General features: G+C 41.6%; 1 protein-coding gene across 2 annotated transcripts in view; it reads right to left on the bottom strand.

Moving 5' to 3' along the window:
* LOC123368410 overlaps positions 1-25,439 on the bottom strand; it is a 239,342-nt gene that overhangs the window by 172,570 nt on the left and 41,333 nt on the right. For both annotated transcript variants that reach the window (XM_045013182.1, XM_045013190.1), the window contains exon 3: positions 10,912-11,095. In XM_045013182.1, coding sequence (XP_044869117.1) covers positions 10,912-11,095 — 184 coding nt within the window. The remainder of the gene's footprint in view (positions 1-10,911; positions 11,096-25,439) is intronic.

Genomic DNA, 25,439 nt, shown 5'->3' with positions numbered 1-25,439 from the left:
GGAAAAACAGCATCTTCCACGAAGAGCAAGCCTTCAGACTTCTTTCTGACCGGGCAAAAGGCTTCAGGCATCAAGGACACTGAAATGTTTCGGGCCTCATGGCTAAGCATGAGCTTCCGTCCAACCTTGTTCAGCAATGTTCTAACGCATGTGCTTACCTTATTATTTGCTTAAATGCTTCACTGTATAGCAGCCTGAGCTCTCTCTTGTTAAGCACAAAACTGAGTGAGTCAGCAAGTTTCCCTGGTTCTTTGTAGCTAATTTTAATCTGATTCAGAACCCAGTAGAATCAACTATCACAATAAATAACAAAGCATAGGATCTGCCTTTGCTTGAGCCAGAGACATATGTCCAGGAAACCATTTTTTATTCTCCTCTCCACTCTACCAGGAATCAGGAAATAAGCATGCCATATCCAACAAACTATCTCCAAAAACGTGGGAGATCATTTCCTCATATGTGTCTGAGAGCAGGAACACTTTGCTGCATTCTCAACAGCCATCGACTGACTCCACCTCTTTTTCAGAATCTTATATAAAACTTTCCAGCTAGTCTTCATGATTCTCCACTGATTTGTTCCCTTCACACATCTCTTTAACCTAATTTTTTCTTATTTTTCATCTTATTGCTACTTTGATCAAAATATATCATAAGACTTTAGCTGAATTTTATGCTACCTAGGCTTGGAATGTGGAATAGATATGTATGGTTTTGAATAAAAAGACTAACTTCATCAGTTGATAGCAAACTAAATGACTGTATGAATTCTAGAATGCATTGATGTAGCAAGGTATCTCATGTCAAAACACACACACATGCGTGTGCATACACACATTAATATCTTCTTTCTTTTCTGTATCCTCCTGCATCCACAGATGCATAGAAAGTCCACCAATTTCCACCATTTATTTTGGTCTTGTGCTGGTCTGTTCAGGTTTCTAAGTGTCACGTTGGTGAATCTGGCTTCTTTCTCTGTTCTGCGTTTCGCTAAGTTGCCGTCTCTCTGCTTCTTTCCAGGTGGTGTCCACATTATCACTTGCCATGGAAGTCTTGTTGGTGGCATCCTTAAAATGTGTCCTAAATACATGCATCATTGTCTCCTTACCATATTTGATGCTTTAGATTGGTTTGTTCTGCGTAGAATTTCTGATATTGCAAGAAACTCTAATGGACTCTGACAGACTTCTGCGGGCATTTATTTTGGAATGAGATGAACTTATCAATTTCTGTTGTAGATGGCCATGACTCTGCTTTATAAAGGAGGACAGACATGACGCCAGTATTAAAAATCTGTGCATATGTGTCAGTGCCAATTATGCTACTTTCAAATATTTTCAACTGTATGAAAGTTGTTTGGTGCTTTTGATATTCGTTGCTTGACATCTAGCATGATGTTACCATCATTGCATATCTCAGTCCCCAAATAGGTAAAATGACTTCTTCTAGTGTTCTGTCATCCACTCTGATAATTACTTTTGGGACAGTAATGGCCATATAATTTGTCTTCCCCTTGTTGATAAACAAACCAACTTGTTTTGCTGTATCTGCCAAAAGTTGGGTCTTTTCTTCCATTAAGTGATGTGTTAAATTACACAGGACAATGTCATCACCACAAATGAGGTCATACTTTATCATTTGCTCATCATGCTTTATCATTTGTCCATAAAATTCCTTGGTTGCCTTCTGCAGTTACTTTCCTCATGCCAAGTCAATAACCAGCGCAAACAAAAGTGGGGACATAATACACCCTTGTGTTATTCCAGTTGTAACTGCAAACCATGAGCTGATGATGTCACCATCTTTGACTGCTCATTCATCTTTATCATATAGATCAGGGATCGGCAACCTTTGACACACAGCCCGCCAGGGAAATCCGCTGGTGGGCCGGGACGGTTTGTTCACCTGCCAATGGGGGCTGCGGGAAGCGGCGCAGGCTGAGGGATGTGCTGGCTGCCACTTCCTGCGGCCCTCGTTGGCCTGAAATGGCTAACCGTGGCCAGTGGGAGCTGCGATCAGCCGAACCTGCAGACGCTGCAGGTGAACAAACCGTCCCAGCCTGCCAGCAGATTTCCCTGATGGGCCATGTGCCAAAGGTTACCGATCCCTGATATAGATCCTTGATTATTCTAATTATTTTTGCTGGTGTTCCATAGTATACCATAATTTTCCAAAGACTGTCTCTGTGCATGCTGTCAAAAATCTTCTGAAAGTCTATAAAATTTATCACGAGGTGTTTCCCATTGTACACTTTGTTCTATAATACAGTAAGTCCTCCCTTAACGTTGTTGTTATGTTCCTGAAAAATGTGACTTTAAGCGAAACGATGCTAAGCGAATCCAATTTCCCCTTAAGATTTAATGTAAATGCGGGGGTTAGGTTCCAGGGAAATATTTTTCACCAGACAAAAGACGATATATGTGTGTATGTGTGTGTATGTGTATGTATATATACATACACACACATGCAGTATAAGTTTTAAACAAACAATTTAATACTGGTACACAGCAATGATGATTGTGAAACTGGGTTGAGGTGGTGAAGTCAGAGGGTGGGATATTTCCCAGGGAATGCCTTACTGCTAAATGATGAACTAGCATTTGGCTGATCCCTCAAGGGTTAATTGGTTGTTAATGTAGCCTCACTCTACAAGGCAGCAGGCATGGAGGAAGGGGAGAGAGCATAGCAGACAGCGACAGAGACACACACCGTGTGTGTGAGAGCGAGAGATGCACATTTCCCCTTTAAGTAGCTGACTCCAGTCTTAAGTACACTGCCTTGTTAATTAGATCGGCTTGCTGAGACCGCAGCTGCTGCCTGGAAGCTCCCTCCATCCTGAACCCTGTCATGTGTACCCCCTGCTCTATGGAAATGGGGTAAGCAGGGTGCAGGAGCAAGGGGGAGGGGGACACCCTAACATTAGCCCTCCACTTCTCCCCTCCACCCGTACAGCAAGCAGGAGTCTCTGGGAACAGCTTCAAGGCAGAGGGCAGTAGCAGCACATTGCAGTGGGGGGAGGGACAGCTGGGCTACTGCAGCACAGGGAACTTAGGGGAGCGGGGAGCTGATAGGGGGGCTGCCAGTCCTCCCCGGTTACAAGCCCCCACCAGCTAGCTCCAATGGACTGCTCTTCCTGCAAGCAGTGGACAAAGCAGGTGGCTGCCAAATGACTTTAGAAGGGAGCATTGCACAACTTTAAACGAGCATGTTCCCTAATTGATCAGCAATTAACAACAAAACAACGTTGACTGGGAAGCAGTTCTGCAGAAAAGGACCTAGGGGTTACAGTGGACGAGAAGCTGGATATGAGTCAACACTGTGCCCTTGTTGCCAAGAAGGCTAATGGCATTTTGGGCTGTATAAGTAGGGGCATTGCCAGCAGATCGAGGAACGTGATCATTCCTCTCTATTCGACATTGGTGAGGCCTCATCTGGAGTACTGAGTCCAGTTTTGGGCCCCACACTACAAGAAGGATGTGGAAAAATTAGAAAGAGTCCAGCGGAGAGCAACAAAAATTATTAGGGGGCTGGAACACATGACTTATGAGGAGAGGCTGAGGGAACTGGGATTGTTTAGTCTGCAGAAGAGAAGAATGAGGGGGGATTTGATAGCTGCTTTCAACTACCTGAAAGGGGGTTCCAAAGAGGATGGATCTAGACTGTTCTCAGTGGTATCTGATGACAGAACAAGGAGTAATGGTCTCAAGTTGCAGTGGGGGAGGTTTAGATTGGATATTAAGAAAAACTTTTTCACTTGGAGAGTGGTGAAGCACTGGAATGGGTTACCTAGGGAGGTGGTGGAATCTCCTTCCTTAGAGGTTTTTAAGGTCAGGCTTGACAAAGCCCTGGCTGGATGATTTAGTTGGGAATTGGTCCTGCTTTGAGCAGGGGGTTGGACTAGATGACCTCCTGAGGTCCCTTCCAACCCTGATATTCTATGATTCTCTGATGACTTTAAGTGAGGAGTTACTGTATGTTTAAGAACAATATTATGCTCTGCACCCGATCTCCATGCTCTAAAACTGCTTGTTCCTCTAGAAGTTGAAGTTCTATTTGTTTCTTGACACATTCCAGAATGATGTTGCACATGATTTTTCCAGGCACTGAGAGTAATGTGATTCCTCTCTGGTTATTCACCCCTATTTCGCAATTTTACTATAAGGCCTCTCTTCCACTGGGTTGGTTTCTTTTCTTCATTTCATATCCCATCCAAAAACACAAGGAAAGTCTGGAGGGCTGTTTCATCACTTGATTTAAGCATCTCTCCAGTAAATGTTACCTTCTCCAGCTGCTTTCCCATTTTTGAGTTTACTGATGGCTTTTCTAACTTCTTCCATTGTAACATCTCCTAAATCAATATCAAGCTCTAGTGGTAGGTCTTCATCACATATTTCTAGTAGTTTGCTTGGGCTTAGTTTATTTAAATCAGCTTGAAAATGTTCTAACCATCTCTTCCTTTGTTGTTCTGTGCTAACAGTCTTTCCATTTGCATCATTAATAGGGCCTCCAGTACTTAGTACTGCTAAGTTTCCTGTTGGTTGCTGGATTGTCTCATACAAGGTTGTAAGGTCAGCTTTGGCTAGCATCTTCAGCCTCTTGACATTCTCTGTCACCGTATGGCCTTTTATTTCTTCTAGCACCACTTTTTAACACTCTGTCTAGACTTCTGTATACTTCTTGTCCCTGCTTATCTCTTCACATGTCTTAGCATTCATGAGTTTTTGCTTTACACTTCTGTTTTGCACTGCTGCCCAAATAGCATTGTTAATCCATTCTTCCCTTTTAGATTACATTGTTATTAGAACTGTCTTTGCACTTTCTAGATATCACTCTCTGACTTGCATCCGAAGAAGTGGGTATTCACCCACGAAAGCTCATGCTGCAAAACGTCTGTTAGTCTATAAGGTGCCACAGGATTCTTTGCTGCTTTTACAGAACCAGACTAACACGGCTACCCCTCTGATACTTGACACTCTCTGATGTTTTCCCACAAAGTAGTGATGTCTTGGTTTGCTTCAGTTAACTCCATTAGAACACTGAACCTGTTCTTCAGTTCAAGCTGAAGAGCACTTTTTGTGTTTAAGTCTTTTATTTCCACAATGTTCATGCACAGTCTTTTTTTGAACATTCTTCATAGTCTTTAACTTTCACTTCAATTTAGCGATACAAAGATTATGGTCACTTGCCTACATCCACTTTCCTAGAGTAGATGATGATCTTATTTGCTTCTCTAACGTGTATTTAGTTCAAAGCTGTCCATCTACACCAGGGGTTCCCAAACTTGGTTCATGGCTTTTTCAGGGTAAGCCCCGGGCGGACCACGAGATGCTTTGTTTACCTGAGTGTTCGCAGGTATGGCCGCTTGCAGCTCTCAGTGGCCACGGTTCGCCATTCCCAGCCAGTAGGAACTGCGAGAAGCGGTGGATTTGACCAATGCCTGTCCTTCTTCACATGAAATTGATCTCATTTGACACTACTGCACACCGATATGGTTTCTGGTGTTTGTTTCTGTCGTAGGTTTCTTTTTACATGGTGGGGTTACGGGTGGGGTTACGAGGCCATGCACAACCTTAGGTCCATGGCTCCTTATTCATTTCTTGGAGCTGACAAAATGTGGACACTTCCTCATCTGCCACCCAGGGGACATGCTTGGTAGCTCTGGATGCCTCAAGACACTATCACCTGGCATTTGCCACTGTTGGAAGACAGGATACTGGGCTACATGGACCTTTGGTCTGATCCAGTATGGCCGGTCTTATGTTCTTATCATATGTTACACTCAAAATCTATATTAAGTTGCAATTTATCTTCACAATACCCCTGTCAGATGAGGAGGTGGTATTATCACTATTTTACACGTGGGAAACTGAGGCACAGACATGAAACCCAAAATTATCAAGGGTCTGCTAATTTTGAATATCCAGTTGGGAAGCCAGGCACCTGATTTTTCAGTTTTAGGATTTTATACCACTTTCTAATGTTCAGACTGAGCTCAGCTGCATCTATGGGCCCTCAGCACTTCTGCAAAGTAGATCTCTGGGTCTCAAATTGGACACTCAGAAAATGAGGAATACACAAGTAGTAACCCCCTGTGAAAAGTTTGATTTAAGTGTCTTGACTGGCATAGGAACGCTGTAAGAGAAGGATAAAATCCAATTCCCCAGGGTGGCATACAACTACCTTAACCACAAGACCATCCTTTCTCTTTCTGCAGTCCTCTGCAGACATTCACCCTCTTTCATTCACTACACACCTTACAACTTCTGTAAAAAACAAAGCAGGAGCCCCACCAACAACAGTCTTCTTCACTACACAACCCTGATTCATATCCAGAGTACGGGCATCCAATTCACTGAATGAGGCAGAGGTCCTCAGGGAAAAATAGTATGTGGCCATGTAACTAAAGACTACCATAATGCATAGAAACAGGAGGCTCAATTAAGGTGGCACAGGCAGCCTTATTTCTGGCATTTCCTAACTTTTGAGTGCTTAACTTCACAGCCTTGATAATGTTCTTTTAATGTAGGGTGGCTGTGTTCTCATTTTGTTTTTAATTTAATTTTCTTGAAAAACACTTAAGACTTGGGGAAAAAAAACGAACAAACAAACTTTCACATGTAGAACCCTACTGACCCCCCCAGCTGGGTTGGGATCTTCAGATCCACAGCACAGTCCTCTAACCACTTGAGCTAACAAAGTAGGAGGCTGTTATCGTCTATGTGCACCTGACGCTAGAGTGGGTGATGGAGACACAACTTTGCTAGTGGGTTTCACAGCTATTTGCTAAATAGTAAAGGAATGTTGAGACTCAGGAATCCGGCATCCAATTCCCGGTTCTGTATGGGATGTGTGCTCTAATGAATATGGACCACTCTCTATGTCCCCTGCTGCTCCTATTCCCTGTTTGCCAGCTAGGGTGACCAGATGTCCCAATAAAATCAGGACTGTCCCGATATTTAAACCTTTGTCCCGTGTCCCGATCAATGTACGATCGGGATGCCATTTGGTATGATATTCAGGTAAGGAGGTGAGCGGGAGGGAGGCACTGACCCCATGGGTGCTCCCGGGCTGGAGCACCCACGGGGAAAAATTGCAGCCAAGCTCCCTCCTCCTCGCCTCCTTCTCCCCCCTCCCCAGTGCACCACATCCATGCTCCTCCCCGCCTCCAGCGCTTCCCGCCACCTAACAGCTGTTTGGTGGTGCTTAGCGCTTTCCAGGAGGGAAGGGAGAGGAGCAGTTACGTGGTGTGTTCAGGGGAGGAGGCGGAGAAGAGGCAGGGCAGGGACTTGGGGGAAGGGGGTGGAATGGGGGCAAGGTGAAGGTGGTGCAGAGGCAGTGGGTGGGTGAGCACCCACCTGGCAGAGGGGAACTCAGTGCAGTAGGGTGAGTGGCAGGCAGGGGGGTGAAGAGGCAAGTGGCAGGCAGGCGAGCGAGCAGGCGGGGAGGCGAGCGGTGGGTGGGGGACTGAGGAGGGATGCAACAAGCCAGCGGCAGGCCGGGAGATGAGGAAGGGCCTCTTTTCTCCTAACCCTGAGCTCCTCCCCCTTTTATCCCATCCCCTGACAGAAACACACTTCCTCTTTCCCTTCCTCCCCGGTTGTCCACCCCTAGGCACTAAAGTCAGGCAGCTTCCTCCCTCTAATCCTCACTGCCTGGAAGCCAGCAGGGGGAGCACTGAGAGCCCAGGAGAGACTTTCTCCATGCTCTGAACTCCTGTGCCTGGGGCCACAATGACCCTAGGCAGCCTAGAAGAGCAGTTCCAGAGCTCAGCCCCTCCAGTCTTGGGCTGGAGCATGTTCAGTCACTCCATAGGGATGGTAAGTGTAAAGTCTAGGTCGCCACCCAGCTGGCTTTTGTAGTACCTTGTCAGTTAATCATGAAAACGTGCCAGATTTTTTTCCCACGGCACCAACATTCCCTCTATAAGCTGGCCAATCATCTAGTGATCTTGTAATTACCAGCAAGCACACGTTGCACGGCTGGGAGCAGAGCATGACCAGCCCAGCACCTAGGTCCTGCTCTGAGTGCCAGGCCCTCAACCTGCTGAAACTGCAGTGGCTCCTTCCAGCACTGGGGACCAGGAATTGGGACGGACCAAGGCTCACCAGCAAGCTGGCGTTGGAAACAGGGACTGGGGTCAGATAGGTAGGGACTCCTGAGAGAGGGTGGGTGTAGGGGGTAGTGGGAAGGTAAGAGGAAAAGAGGTCTTCAACCACCCCAAGTCCCCCACCTGCACTGCTGCCTGAATGAGGGGGAGCAGAGGGGTAGAGAAGGGTCAGGCTGGTGGGAACAAGCAGTGCATCTCAGAGGTGGCAACCCTACAATCTGGCCACATGTAGGATCTGTAAGTGGATGGGGCATGCTCTGTGAAGGCAGAATTTAGCTGCCAAATTCCAACAAGTCTCCACTGAGCACAATGTGAACTGAGATTTTCCAGACATCTACAACTGCCAAATGGGAGTGAGTTTTTCACAAAGAAAACAAAAGGCACATTCTCGTCACCAGTGTGATCCCACCCTCACACGCACATTCTAAGTCCTTATTACAATAAATTGTTTTTAACGTGGGCAAAACAACATATTTTCCCTAACATCTTTTTCAGAAACGGATTGACCATTTGAACTTAAACTTCAAAAACAAAACAAACAGAAAACAAAACAAACAAAATGGCCTGAGACAGACACTCAACATAAAACATTTCAGTCCAAACCGTTAAAGTTGGCAATATTATAAGACCCTGTTTTCAGTCACTTACAATAGGAAGTGTTGAGCAAACTTTACTATAGGCATTGCTACCTGTGATGCCAATAATGAAAGAGCATAAAAATAGCAGCAACAACATACAGTAATTTAACCTTTATTTTGCATTACATCAGTCTCCATACAGGACTTCACATTAAGAAAGAAAAAATGCATAAGCATATTCATCTAAGAATTTACAAAAAGATCTGTATAAACTTTTAAAAATCACATATTTTCCAAAATCATTCCTAGCCATCCCTGTGGATCAACTGATTTGTATATCTCACTGGTTATACCAGGGTCTTTCCCCTCTGATGCACAGTTATTTTGGAATGATATGTTTATATACAGTATGAGAGCATTTCAATGCATGGTCAACTAATTCTCTTCTATAGAACACTTACTAGCTAATTATCTACAAACACAGAAGGCATATTTGATTTTTCATGTATATTACTGTGGTAGCCAGGCTTATGTAATGTTTGGTCTGTAATCTTCAAAAGACTTTCCAGAAAAATCTCAAAAATCGCTCAGTCTGAGAAATGTAACAATTAAACTTTATTTCATATTCAGACCAAATAGCCTTAATGTAAAAACTCTCCATATTCTTCATGTATTTTCCAGACACCTATTGTTAAATAGTTTCCACTTAGATTTGAAGAATTTGAGACAGTTCCTAAATTTGAGCCTCTTAAATTGAGACTCCCTGTGATGAATCTGTGCCCTTTCTGAGCAATCATTTGAGATAAACTGTAGCCCTTAGTATATAGGGAGGAATTTCCACAGCATTTGGCATTTGGCCTCACACCAATTCTCCTTTGAAGCTGAAGACTATAGAGAAAATGTCTGACTCCCTGCTGAGTAAACATTTGACCCTAGACTACTGGGAAGAGACAAACTAGAGCTTCTGCTTTTCAGAGACAGCTAAAAGATTACACAACCCCTCCTGCAGAGTCCTAACAACTCAAGGCAATATTCTTAAGTAGGTCATGTAGGCTGAGGTGTCGTCATGGCTCTTTCAAAGACATAGGACATCATATGACATGATTCTGGTGCACTTGCACCCCATCCTGAAGACAGTGAGATTTTATGCCAAAGTCATACAAACATACCAAGAAAACATTAAGAACAAGAAGTCTACTGGCAGACTGACCTGATACATTATAGGACAATAACAATAGTTCAAAAGGCAGATATGTACACCTGGAAAAAAAACTGGCAATTGGGTCAATCAATGCTGTATTTTTGTTGTATAATGAGATCCACTGGCTGAGAGTTGAAATTAGACACATTTAAGCTGGAAATGTTGCACCGATTTTTAACCTTAAGAGTGGTTTAACCATTGGAACAGATTACCAAGGTAGGGTGACTAGATGTGCCGATTTTATAGGGACAGTCCCGAGGTTCGGGGCTTTGTCTTAAATAGGTACTTATTACCCCTCACCCCAGTCCTGATTTTTCACACTTGCCATCTGGTCACCCTATACCAAGGAGAGATTCTCTGTCACTTTGAATCGTTAAATCAGGACTCCATGTCTTTCTAAAAGTTGTGCTTTAGTTCATCCACAAGTGATTGGTTTAATTCAGAGTTGTTGGGTGAAAGTTAATGGACTATGCAAGAGGCTGAACCAGACTATCACAATAGCCCCATCTGGCCTTAAATTTTATTAATCTATTTGCGACAATGGTTACAGTGATCACCCCCCAAAAGTTAACAGCTCCCCAAAAGTGGTATCCTATGTACCCTCACGTCTTTAATGGATAGATCTACAATTGTTGCCATTTAGAAATAATACATTCTACATTTTTGTTTTGAATAGACAGGACTGATGTTGATTATTGAAATACTATACCATTGGATTGTACTGTCACCAGGTACAGTACCAGAATTAAATGACAAAAGGTGTGGTTATAGCAAATAATGCACTTCTCGGGTATACTGTGGGCCTGAAAGAAAATATTTTTTTCAAAATTATTGTACTTAAGAGTATATACTCTGTGTGGGTGTGCAATACAACAGAGTGCACAAAGTAGTAATATGTCTTGATTTTCTCTCTTACATTCTCCATTATACTTTTGGAAACAAACTGAGATGACAACGGAGGTTTGCATTTGTATTGCTGATAGCTGAAATGTTTTATAAGACTATTATTTAAAGCACAGATATTTTACCTGTATCTCTCCAGGTGTTTCTCTGAGTTGGGAATTTTGTTTTGTTTTGACTCATCTGTTTGACTGGAAAGCCACGGAACTTGGTACTGAGCATCTGGGGAGACTCAAGGATTCCAGGTGAAATTTTCATGTGAGCTGTAAACCTGGGGCATAGTAATGAAGGTCTCTCATGGCGACGATTGTGCTGGGGAACAAAAAACAAGAGTCAGAATCCACCAGTCCTCTGTGTGTGCAGAAAAAGCCACCACCCTGCTATTAAATGAATTAAGGCAACAGCAACAAATGAAAGGGTAGAGAAATTGCCAGTAATTTTCTAGCTCATTCTCCATTCTTTAAATTCTAAGAACTTGAAATTGAGACCCGCTACATACAGGAAAGAAAACCATGTATTGGTGTGAGGTATACACATTAGAACGAATATCATTAATTGTCATGTAAGAGAATTCATTTTCTGTTAAAGATTTGTTTTTAAAGTACTGTAGTCTGGGCCATTTAACATTCTCCCTCGGTTAGGCAGCAGAGCCCAGGCTATTAGCCGAGCACACACTCCTGCACCCAGATTAAATGAGACTCCATGTTTGCACAGGGGGTTCTAGCTAATGCTTTTGCTTACAGACTTGGGGACCAAATGAGGGCAAACAGCAGCAGAACAGAGGAGTCTATAGTTCACTAGCACTTGGGGTAATTGTTTTGGAAGTTCTAAATGTTGCCCCATCTCAATAGTTGCGTAGATTTTAGGAGCTGATGATTTTATGGAATACAGGTATAAGGACTGTTTTGTCTAATTGGCCCTTATATTGTTTGCTGTTGGAGAATGTGTTTTGGCTTTTGCTGGGCTAACATTTATCAGATTTACTGACCCAGTGTCATAATCCTGCAACTAACTTTGTGCATGGGCCACTGCAACCACACAAAGTCTCATTCACTTCCATTACTTGCAGGTTCAGGAGGATGCTGGTTACCAGTTTTGTAACCTCACCCAGCCACAAACGAACTCCAGACTAGAGCTCTCCTCCCATCTCAAATGGACTCCATCTACCCAGGATTGAGGGGAATGAGATCTTGTATCTTTACTGTTCCTTAATTGTGAATTGTCAGGATAAAAATCCTATAGTCCTAATTGTTCTCTCCGTTTTCTTCTGTGCTGCCTCTCACACTTGGGAAGAGCTCTCCATAAATGTATACAAAACTACCTCCTTGTCCTCCTTCACACTCTCCATTGCTGCGCCTACAAAAAATTGACATCAGCTGGACAACTGGTGTACAAAGATCAAAGCCTATGGTACTGACCAATATTGTCTCATTGTTTCCTTGTCTCCTTCCCCCATCTGTTTGTTGTATCTTGCGTTATACTTAGATTGTAAACTCTCTGGGGCAGGGACCAGCTTTTTGTTCTTTGTATGTACATCACATAGGACAACTGGGCTCTGTTCCATGCCTAGGACTCACAGGTCCTACCACAATACAAATAAATAATAAATAATAAACAATAATAATCATAATTTTAAACAATGAAATAGACTAGCTAGTTTCTAGTCAACTTCACTTTCATGTTCTCATATACTAACACAATGCTGAAATGTGAGGGCTATAAACTCTGCAGGACAATACTTGTTTCTTTAAAATAACAAGTATTACATATAGTTCTTCACCTCCTCAATTTCCTTTATGGCTTAAAGGTTATAATGTTGTCGATAGACAAATGCTACCTACGGTATGTTTAACTGATATCCTCAAGATCAGCACATGTGAAGCAACAATGTGGACAATGCAGAGATTCCAGAGTATTGTAGATTTCTTGCTAAATGGGTCCAAAAAAGTGAGGCCATCCAGTGAAAAAGGAGGGATTTATGAACTCTTACTATTCTTTCTGTGTCACTCCAACTTTCCTCAAACCACAATGAAAAATGACAATAGTACTCAAACTTTATATTTTACATTTGTGGGGTTTTTTTGGCCAATGCATTGATATTTTTACAAAATACAAGTTTAAACCTCCTGTTAAACCGTAATCTGAAATACAAATTAATCTATGGAATCATGAACCGAGACTTCATAATAAATGACACAGTGACAGAAGAGTGAGAACTATAAACCTAAACAAGGCAGTTAACAATTGACAAGAATTTGCATTCCCTGCATTTAAAGCAATTTGTCACTTCCATGCATCTGAAAAAGTGGGGTTTTTACCCACAAAAGCTTATTCCCAATAAATCTTTAGTCTTTAAGGTGCCAACGGACTCCTCATTGTTTTTGTCACTTCCAGTTTCACATAACTTGCCTACATTCAGCATATGGAAATTGTGAACTGTGTGGACTATCTCTAGCTTTCTTTTCCTTGTTCATACATTTTCCCCTAAAATCTAAAGAGATAAATTACAGTTAAAAGGCTTAGACTAGAAAAAGATCACATGAGACGTTAAAATTGATTAGTTCATAGCCAAAAAAATTAAAAGCAAAATGGAGTTCTGAACTTTTTCAATGAAGATTAGTCTCAAAATTGATGTATAGAGTATTAAACCATTATTGCTATAAGTCTAGTTATGCAACTTTGTATTGTATTATTCAATAAAACTGTGTTTCCTCGAGGTCAAAAGTTTTATTTCTTTGAGAACCATATTTCAGTTCTTATTGTTGTGATTCTTTTGATGTGCACAAAGTAGACTCTAGCTGGGAATCAGGGTTAGAACTGCCAGTGCTAGCAATGCTCAGTGTTTAGAGGTTCCCACATTTTTTACAAAGCACTCACATTTTCAGCAGGTATAGAAACATAGTTTTTACCATCACACATAAAGCACATTATTTAGCTACAAGTATATTTGAAAAAGAAACATGACTGCAATCAGATTTCAAATTTAACAATGACATTATTTTTCAGTGTGTTTTATGCAAAATTTATGAGCAGACTAGAAAGAAGTATGGAACTTCTAGGGGTTAAATGTGACTCATTGTAAAGAACGCGCCCTTTTCAATAACACTTCTCTTTTGATTAACGAAAAGCCAGGCCTTATATATTATACACAATCCTCTTTTTAAACAAGGCAAACTCCCACACCACAAAGATACTAGAACAGTAAATATTGATTTTCTTGACTGATGGTACACCTCATGCTACCCAGACCACTCAAGCATCTGCTTGTTACCACAAGCTATTCCTTTTGTCAAGGAATAAAGCAAAGTGGCGTTATGTGCTATCGGTTGTGGATTGCAAATACTTAAATACATTTCTCAGAATGAAAGGTACCTTCTTTTGATTTTTTTAAGTGTTTGCTTTAGCCCCATACACACTCCTAGCACCTGTACTTTTCAATTGTTGGTTTGCCAAGATCACTGTGGTTTTCTTGCTGGCTTCTTTATAACTGTTTATTATAAGTAAATCATCTAGTGAAGCCATAAATGATTTATTTGTTTATTTATTTACTGCTAGAAAAAAAAGATAGACATGAAAACAAAACCTCCAAATCCTGGTGCAAGTTTTGCACGTACCCTGATACATTAACAAGTGCTAAATATATGATTATAAAACAAGTGTGATGTATCGGGGGAAAGGCTGGGCTTGTCCAAAGTATTTAATTATTATTTGGGACGTCTTTTTCTTTTGATTTTGGAGTGGATCCAAAACCATGCTTTGCTGAAAGATCACCACACCAGCACAAACTGGCCAGGTATTTACTCCTGCTAAATACTTCAGAAGTGAGAGTGAGGAGGCTTTGCAGCACTGAGCACACTTTTAGTGCTCTACGGACACTAATTATCAGCACTGCAAAGTGAGAGTTGCTATTCAATGGGAATATGTATTTTTTTCTTTGAAAATTTGTCTTTTTTGACAAAACTAGAAAAGAAAAAAATTCTCCCCTTCCCCAATTTTTTGGTTTATAATTTTTCCACACCAGCACCTGATGGGAGGAGAATCACCTAGGCTGGGAGTCGACTATTTGTCTTTCTCTGCAGGAAGACCTGCTCTCCTCCGCCCCCTCACTGCTGGTTCCCCTTCCCTTGTGGGAGGGCAGAGCCAGAAGAACCTTCTTCCTCACCTATTCTTCCTCCCCTCCAGAGGAAAAAGGAAACTTTGCCACCTGCTTCTTCTTCTGCAGTCAGAATCTTTAGTCAACAGAATGGTCCGATCAGCTCCCTCTCCCCTTCTGGCTTTCCACAGTGGGGACAGAGGTTGGAAACACGAGGTGGTCCCCTGTTCTACTAGTTTAGATAGAATCTATCTGCTAATGGTGTTAACACAACCCAGTCACTGTCCAACATTAAACAGTGTTAAACAAGGTTCAGGATTTGGTATACTGAGACCTTAACCTACTTAGTACCATGGCAAGGACACCGTTAAACAGCCTTTTAACCTTTTATTAAAGATACAGAAAAGAAGGGAAAACAGTTAAAGCATTTGAAATGTAAAGTATTACGAAAGACTTTCATGTTAACAACATCCCCTTTTTCCCTTTAGCTGGAGAGAACCTTTAGAAGAAAAAAACCTCTTGCTTGACAGTCTTTTAGCTGGTGTCAAAGATGATAACTGTTCATTTGGGGGAAAGGAGAAGAAGTCAGTTGAGATGGGCTGGAGCTGTCGTCGTTGTTGTTAAAGTCAGATCCTGTTTCCTAAAAAGACTCTCACTTTGGCCTGGTCTGGTCAGGACATCTCTTAGGATCTGAAGAAGAAAGTCTGAGGTCCCAGGAGATGAAAGGGGCAGCAGCCATGATGAAAGCTTGTTCCAGTAGCCAATTTTTCTCCCCAAAGTTTCCTTCCTCAAGAACCCACAAAAGGGAGTGCTGGGCAGAATAGCCCATCCCGTCATTATCTTGTCCACCAGTTAGGCCTCGTTTCTGACCACTGATTTCCGGTTCCACAGTTTTCTTGCTTACCAGGCAGGATCACAACACAGTCTTTGTGTTATGTCAGTAGGACTTTTTGTTTGGACTAATTCTGTCTCTTTCCCGTTTGGACCTTTTCCCATTTGTTGTTACAGGTTATCATGAGAACTTGAGAACTTACACTCACTTTTTACAGCTGAGATCACTATTAGGGTAAATTTGTAGGCCCAATTATCACAATACCCCTACTGTGCGTGCGCGCACCCACACTTATTTGGCTGGTTATTGGCCTGTTTTCAGACATAAAGTCTCTTCAGGTACATTTATCCTCCTTGTTACCATTCTCCTCCCACAAGATGATGCTATGTCACTTCCCTATTTAACATCAGTACCAAGCCTTGAGGCCAATCAACAAAGCCAGTGGGTTTCCTTTCCTGTTTTGGTGTACCTTACCACTGCATTTAAGACTTCATTTAGCAAAACCCAGCCAGAGGAGATGACACATTTATAATCTCCAGTTTCCATACTGTACTAACAGACCTGATTAGTTTTTTCATCAAAATGGATAGAAAAGTCTTCACTGTGCAAGGAACTTGAACCCAAAACAGGCAAGTGAGACTTGGGGAGGAATTGTTTAGAGTTATCCAAGGTGGTTAATCTAGGAGTAATGATATTCAATCAATTAAACTGAGCAAATGACTTATTAGGCTGAATATATATACATAGTTCTAACAGTGAAACTTATTAGACTGCAGTCATTAAAACAAGAGTGTGCCAAACAATTGAGAATCTGCTGTAAGAAAAACTACTGAAATGAAAGGGGACAGACAGTGTGGCCATATAAATCAAGTCTTGTCCACTCCTGAGAAGATCTCCTCAGAGGAAGGCAGCATTTGGTAATGGTTAGAGCACAGGACTTGGAGTCAGACTTGGGCTCTATTCCTATCCTTGCCACTGGCTTGCTATATGCCATTGGGCAAATCACTTAATGGTCCTGTACCTCAATTTTCCTATCAGTAAAAAGAGGATAATACTTCTTGCCTACCATTGTAAACTGCTTCAGGTTCCTAGCCTCACAAACCCCAAATGCAAATATCTCCCATACCTATGTTCAAAGAATAATGGATTTAGTAATTGTCCTTATGTGTTTTGAAAATAAGGAACCAATACATGTAAGTGGGGTTTTTTAAAAAGGATATACGAAACAAACATGGGAGAAAAGAGACATCCTCAAAATGCAATAAAGCTATCTTAAAAGTCTGACACAGTGAGTAAAAATAAATAAACTATGCCATGAATACAGTCTTATTGCTTGTAAAATAGGCCCACATATTAAAGATCTAAACTGTGATACAGAACTTCCTAAGATGCTCAGTTTCTGGAGGGGGTTTTGGGGGGTGAAGGAATCATAATTCAATTACTTAATGATTTATTACAAAACACTTTGCCCACACAAGATTTTTCAGTATGTAAACATCATACTATTACACTATCTACTATTACAGGCCTAGTATTTCAGATTTCATTAGTCAATAAAGCCAGGTTTATTTGTAATAAAGTTAAGCCCTTCCAACCACTGACCATGGAAACCAGATTTTGAAATAATTCAGATTTGTGTTTCTGTTCTTTCTAATTAAGGGTAATATCAGGAAGGACAGACAGTGGGTAGCATTGTTCAAGCACCATGGATTTAAGCAAGAAAATCTGATTATCAGCTCATGTCAGAAGCCAAGCGATAATGCAGCTTAGCATTTGTTTGGGCTTTTTCTTTAGCCAAAAGATAATTACTGTTCGTTAAGTCTTACGTAAGTGTATCTAATATCTATGGTCCTAAAAATTATGAATAGTATAAGCACACAATAGGCAAAGAAGAATTACTGTATTTATTATTTACTTGGGCTGTTCCATCAAGATAATTTCATTAGCCAGGAAAGTTAAACTTAATGTCAAAGTATAATTTCTTAAAGGCCAAAAAGTTAAATATCAATTCTCATGCAACTTGTATGAGAAGTTGCATTTTTATCAACATACAAAAGCCATATTAAAGTAACACTAAGATCCCAGTCTTGCCATTCTTACTTAAACAAAACTCACAATGACCTTAATGGGAGTCATCTTGCCGTAGCACTGACTGCAGGATCTTGCCTTTAAGATCCATTTTTTTGCAGTGTTGAATGCCTTTAGCATCCATTGACTTCAGTATGTTCCCCATCTTGCAAAATTGGGCCCTACATTTTTTTAACAAACTGACAAAATCGTACTTCAGACCAAAAGTTGTAGCTCTGTTTCTAGGTATTGGAAACTAATATGATGACATGTTCATTAAACAATGCAGGAGCACTGTTATCCTGACAAACATCATGTTTTATGAAGTAATTAATAGGGACGAGAGAAAGGCTCATTCACACTTATGACGTTATCAATGCTTCTGCTTATAGGAGCAGATAGAAAAGGCAAATATTGGCCAATAGGAACCAGAAAGCATGATGCTGAAATGGGCAAAGAGGAGCCTAAGTAACCAAAGCAGCAGCATCCTCAAATTGAACCTCTTGTGAACACCATGTGCTTAGGTCCCTATAGGCTTTGGTGGGGTATAATAGAGTCATGGCTACCCCACAGGGAAATACCTGATGGAATTTAACCTACCGACTAGTTGAAAATGTACATGCACATTTTCACTGAAATTTCAAACTTCAATGAAAAATAGAAACAATGTCAACTAACTTTTCTTCACTACTTGGTGTGCAGTCTTGACTGGGAAGAAGGGAGGAGAGACGGTGTATGTGTAAAAGCAGGCAAGGGGAGTGAGCTGATTTCAAGATCAGTTATTACAACCTTAACTTCACTTTAACACATTTTTGTATGTGTGAGAATTTCCTTAGTTTTAAAATAATCACAACACAATACTGGGTTGTGAATAAAACTGGGGGAGGGAGCAATTCTCCCCCTTCCTCCTGATGTCCTAAGATCTGCAGAAGAATCATCTCACTAATGCATATCTTCTAAGACTCTTAGGAGGGGAGCCAGACTCCTGTAGACTTCAGGAGATGCACAAAGTAGAGATCCGCCTAGGTATATGAATCAACCACCTGGCGAGCCTTATGACAAATTAATTTGACAAAGTCAACTCTGACCATCTGTATTTGTCCACAAGCCAAATACTGCCTTTAAAAGAATTGACATTTACACAACCATCTCTCTATGCAAATTCTATATAGCACTTTACAACAGGCAAAATGGTTGATTAGGTGAAATGCACAGTAGAGATGAAAGCTAAACCGCTACATGTAGAGAGAAAAAAAGCAATTTGAAAAAGACATTTGGAGCCATCTGCAATAGGAAATAATTCACAGCTAACCAGCTTAAAACACAAACAGAAGAATACATGCATCAAGTAAAGGTGGTGGAACTTGTTCTGACTTTCAATGAAAGTTTTTGTGAAAAAATGTGTGAAAAGTTTCTGCTCTTTTTCCATACAGTGTCGAGGCCTAATCTTTAGCAGTTGTCCATTCTAACACTTAGAATCACAGGCGCCGAGCATCTCACAGGATAGGACCCTAGTTTACTAATATTTACTAGTAAGAGATGGAATCTACACATGAAATGAAAATACAATTTCAGTAGCCGAGAACTGGTCTCTGAATTGGTACTCAGAAGATACTCATTCAGGCCCTGATTCAGCAAAACGCTTCTGAAACATGTTTAAATTTAACCATGTGAACAATCCCATACTACTCACATGCCTGAAGGTTAAGCACGTGCTTATGGATTTTGTAGAATTTGGGCTTCAATAAGTATTATCCTAAAAGTCAAATACAACTTTTGGATAATAAATTATTAGCCAACCAAAAGAATAGGACAAAACTAAAGTAAAATAAAAGCTTTTTTATTCAAGTTATGCAATACAAGCATACCGTGAACTAACTTAACAAGATGAACGACAGATGAAAAAATAATCAGCCTACTGTGCACCACTTATATAACAATTCCAGGTTATAAACCAATGATATACAATAATGATTATGAAATTAAGATCTCTTTTGCAGGGAGGAATTCAGAAATACCTTGTCACTGTAACGTTACTGAATGTAATTATAACATTTGGAATAGTCAAAATACGTGTCTACTGGCCATTAACAATAAACAACAGGGAAGATAGTATTAAGGTGTAGCCTAAATTAGTCACTTAAAAAAGACAGTTTTTATAAGTAATACAATACCACACAAGAATTTAAAAAAACCTGCAGACAAGAAGCAAAAAAAGAGAAATAATAATTAAATACTGCCTTGTGTTTATTTTTTATTCACAGATTTTAAGGCCAGAATGATCTACTATGATTAGTCTAAACTAGAGCTGTCGAACTATTTAAAAAATTAATTGTGATTAATCACAAGATTTAAAACAATTATTAGTTTTAATTACACTGTTAAACAATAGTAGAATGCCATTTAAATATTTTGATTGTTTTTCTACATTTTCAAATATATTGATTTCCATTACAACACAGAATACAAAGGGTACAGTGCTCACTTTATATTATTTTTATTACAGATATTTGCACAGTAAAAAAGATAAAAGAAATAATATTTTTCAATTCACTTCTTACAAGTACTGTAGTGCAATCTCTTTATCATGAAAGTGCAACACACAAATGTAGGGGTTTTTTTACATAACTGAACTCAAAAACAAAACAATGTAAAACTTTTTAGATTCTAGAAGTCCACTTGTCCTACTTCTTGTTCAGTCAATTGCTATGACAAGCAAGTTTGTTTACATTTATGGGAGATAATGCTGCCCACTTCTTATTTACAATGTCATCTGAAGGTGAGAACGTGCGTTCATATGTCACTTTTGTAGCCAGTTTTGCAAGGTATTCACTAGGGCTGCCAAGCAATTAAAAAAATTAATTGCGATTAATCGCACAATTAATCACACTGTTAAACAATAACAGAATACCATTTATTTAAATATTTTTGAATGTTTTCTAAATTTTCAAATATATTGATTTCAATTACAACACAGAATACAAAGTGTACAGGGCTCACTTAATATTTATTTTTTATTACAAGTTTTGCACTGTAAAAAAACAAAAGAAATTGTATTTTTCAATTCACCTAATAGAAGTACTGCAGTGCAATCTCTTTATCATGAAAGTTGAACTTACAAATGTAGAATTATGTACAAAAAAACCTGAATTCAAAAATAAAATAATGTACAATTTTAGAGCCTACAAGTCCACTCAGTCCTACTTCTTGTTCAGCCAATCGCTCAGACAAAGAAGTGTGTTTACATTTACAGGAGATAATGCTGCCCTCTTTTTAGAATCATAGATGATTAGGGTTGGAAGAGACCTCAGGAGGTCATCTAATCCAATCCCCTGCTCAAAGCAGGACCAACACCAACTAAATCATCCTACCAGGGCTTTGTCAAGCTGATCCTTAAAAACCTCCAAGGATGGAGATTCCACCACCTCCCAAAGTAACCCATTCCACCCTCCTAGTGAAAATAGTTTTTCCTAATATCCAACCTAAACCTCTCACCTGCAACTTGAGACCATTGATCCTTGTTCTGTTATCTGCCACCACTGAGAACAGCCTAGATCCATCCTCTTTGGAATCCACCCCCCCTTTCAGGTAATTGAAGGCTGCTGTCAAATCCCCTCTCACTCTTCTGCAGACTAAATAAGACCAGTTCCCTCAGCCTCTCCTCATAAGTCATGTGCCCCAGCCCCCTAATCATTTTTGTTGCCCTCCGCTGGACTCTCTCCAATTTGTCCACATCCTTTCTGCAGTGGGGGACCCAAAACTGGACATAATACTCCAGATGTGGCCTCAGCAGTGCTGAATAGAGGGGAATAATCACTTATCTCAATCTGCTGGCAATGCTCCTACTTTTGTAGCCGGCATTGCAAGGTATTTATGTGCCAGATATGCTAAACACTCGTTTGTCCCTTTGTGCTTTGGACATCATTCCAGAGGACATGCCTCCATGCTGATGGACGCTCATTAAAAAAATAATGCGTTAATTAAATTTGTGACTGAACTCCTTGGGGGGAGTATTGTATGTCCCTTTTTCTGTTTTACCCTCATTGTGCCATATATTTCATGTTATAGCAGTCTCGGATGATGACCCAGCACATGCAGTTCATTTTAAGAACTGCAGTTTTGACAAAATGCAAAGAAGTTACCAATGTGAGATTTCTAAAGATAGCTATAGCACTTGACCCAAGGTTTAAGAATCTGAAGTGCCTTCCAAAATCTGATCAGGATGGAGTGTGGAGCATGCTTTCAGAAGTCTTAAAAGAGCAACACTCCGATGTGGAAACTACAGAACTCAAACCACCAAAAAAGAAAATCAACCTTCTGCTGGTGGCCTCTGACTCAAATAATAAAACTAACATGCGTCGGTCCGTACTGCTTTTGATTGTTATCGTGTAGAACCCGTCATCAGCATGGACATATGTGCCCATGGAGGCTGAAGCATGAAGGGAACATATGAATCTTTAGCACATCTGGCACGTAAATATCTTATGACTCTGGCTAGAGCAGTGCCATGCGAATGCCTGCTCTCACTTTCAGGTGACATTATAAACTAGAAGCAGGCAGCATTATCTCCTGCAAATATAAACAAACTTCTTTGTCTTAGCAATTGGCTGAACAAAAAGGAGGACTGAGTGGACTTGTAGGCTCTGAAGTTTTACATTGTTTTGTTTTTGTATACTTTTTTATTTCTATTACAATACAGAATACAATATATATAAAAATATAGAAAAGCATCCAAAATATTTAATAAATTTCAATTGGTATGTGTGGTGGGATGACAACTCACTGGCACGGCGCCTCCTGCTGGTTGTCCAGGAAATTAACTCTTTTCCAGCTCCAGAGCGCCCTCTGCCTGCTGCTGGCCCATGTCCCTCCTAGACCTCGGTGCCCTTTACTCAGGGGTTCTGCCCACTGCAGCAACCCACAGTCTCTGGGTCTTCCCTCCCAAGGGAACTCCCAAGTCTGTATCCTCACCTTGTCTCAGTGGCTACTGCCAGTCACCATCTAGCCCCCGCTCACTGGGGCAGACTGAAGTCTATAAACCACTCATCATCGGCAAGGGGGGGTTGGACCAGCCGCCACTGCCTATCCCTGGGCTGCCCCTCTGCAGCCCTAGTACCCTTTTGTGGGCCCTTAACTCAGCCTGCAGCCTGGGGCTTAGCTAGGCTGGAGCTCCCCAGCTCCCCCTGCCCTTCCTTAGCACTGCTCCAGCCTAGGTACCCTCCTCAGCTTCCCAGGCAGGCTAGAGGCTAGAGAGAGAGGCTCCTTTCCTCTGGCCCACTGCCCTCTTATAAGGGCCAGCTGGGCCCTGATTGCACTGGCTACAGCTGTGGCTGCTTTCCCAATCAGCCCAGCTTTTCCCCTGCCACAGCCCTCTCCCAGGGCTGTTTTAAGCCCTTCGGGGCAGGAGCGGGGTCACTACCCCGCTACAGTATGCTATTGTTTAACAGTGCAATTAAAACTGTGATTAATCACAATACTTTTTTTTAATCACAATTAATTTTTGAGTTAATCATGTGAGTTAACTGCGATTAATTGACAGTCCTCGTATTTACGTGCCAGATATGCTAAACGTTTGTATGCCCCCCTCATGCTTCCACTACCATTCCAGAGGACATGCTTCCATGCTGATGATGGGTTCTGCTCGATACTGATCCAAAGCAGTGCAGACCGATGCACGTTCATTTTCATCATCTGAGTCAGATGCCACCAGCAGAAGGTTAATTTTCTTTTTTTGGTGCTTCAGGTTCTGTAGTTTTTGCATTGTAGTGTTGCTCTTTTAAGACTTCTGACAGCATGTTTCACACCTCGTCCCTCTCAGATTTTGGAAGGCACTTCAGCTTCTTAAACCTTGGGTTGAGTGCTGTAGCTATCTTTAGAAATCTCACATCGGTACCGTCTTTGTATTTTGCCAAATCTGCCGTGAAAGTGTTCTTAAATTGAACAACATGTGCTGGGTCATCATCCGAGACAACCATAATGCAAAATATATGGCAGAATGTGGGTAAAACCACAGAGGAGACATATAATTCTCCCCCAAGGAGTTCAGTCTCAAATTTAATTAACACATTGTTTTTTTAACGAGAGTCATACAGAAAGAGATGTACAGAAAAAAATACATCTTTTTTAGTTTAAATAAAGTTGATAACAACCCTCCCCAAAATAATCACACTATGACGGTTAATAATAAGTAAGCCTAAGATTTAGTCACAGGTATTTTTGGTAAAAGTCATAAACAGTTCACAGGCAATAAATAAAAATTCACAGCCTCTGATCTGTCCATGTGTAAGCAGAGTCAGGATGAGCCCCACCCTGACATCTGGTGGTAAATTATGGGGAGTGCGGAAAGAAGTTTCGGTTATTTGCATTGGCACTCCCACCCCACTTAGCATACCGCAAAGCAGCATGGGATGATTATTTTCACAGCTGTGGGACCCCCCAATTTCGTTGTTATTGGGGCAGGAGCAATGAAATGTTGTCACCCTGATTGGGTAAATGGGGAACTACAAAATTGTCTTGTGATGGGGGGTTTCATTGTCAGCAGGATAGCGCTTGCTAGACGGGGAACATGGGTTCCAAAACCCATTGGAGAGAGAGGCTGGGGACAGGTATCTGTACTTGGTGGTGTAGGCTCCTTGTGTGAGCCAGAAGCACCAGTTCCACCTATGCTTCTCTCCACTGTGGAATGTCAGAGTTAATTTTTGATTCCCTTAAGAATCTAGATGCAGGTTACTGAGCTGAATTCACTGGTACTGGGGCTCCGCTACTATGAGCTGAAATCACTGAAGAGCTGGACTTGCTGAGCTGGACTTGCTGAGCTGAGAGCACTGTGCTAATGAGTGGAGCTGAAATCACTGAAGAGCTGGACTTGCTGAGCTGAGAGCACTGTGCTAATGAGTAGGGGAGCCTGAAGCAATACTGGCAGAGCGGAGTGGAGCAGTTTGTGCAGCCACTGGGTGAGTGGAGCTGAGCAGCTCGTGAGGACGGCTGGAGCGGATCACAGAACAGCTGGTGGACCAGAGCAGCTGGCAGAGTGGAGCAGCCCACAGAGTAAGCGGAGCTGAGCTGTTTGCGGGGACAACTAGTGGAAGCAGAACCCCACGAAGAGGCAGGGCAGTTGGCCCCAAACCACGTAAGGTGCCCCTTTCTACCTAGGCTGGGGAGGGGGACTTCTGCAAAGAGACTCTTGAACTCTGGGCTGCCTGACCCGGGACAGAGACTTTTGAATTGTGGGACTTTTGGGACTGTGGGTGATTTGGGGGGTTGCTGGACTCAAGGGCCCAGAGAGAAGGACACGGCCCAAGTTGCTGGGGTGGGTCTTTGCTCACGGTTTGACCTATGAACTCCAGTTGAGGTATTTTCCAAATTTCATGCTTCTTGTTGTTTATCTTATGTAATTAAACCTTTTCTGCTACACCAAGAGTCTGTGCTTGCGAGAGGGGAAGTATTGCCTCCTTGAGGCGCCCAGGGGTGTGTGTAAGATTTTCCCAGGTCACTGGGTGGGGGCTCGAGCTGGTTTGCATTACGTTGTGGGGAAGGGACCCCTAGGTATTGAACCTGGCCCTTGCTGCTATCGTTTCAGCTTGGCAGAGGGGTTACACATGACTTGTATCAAAAATACCCCTTACTAAATCTCTACTTCTGGGCCCCCAGAAGTGGCACTGGGC

This window comes from Mauremys mutica, chromosome 1, assembly GCF_020497125.1.
Source record: "Mauremys mutica isolate MM-2020 ecotype Southern chromosome 1, ASM2049712v1, whole genome shotgun sequence".
NCBI classification, from domain to species: Eukaryota; Metazoa; Chordata; order Testudines; family Geoemydidae; genus Mauremys; species Mauremys mutica.
This window is presented reverse-complemented; position numbering and strand designations above follow the sequence as displayed.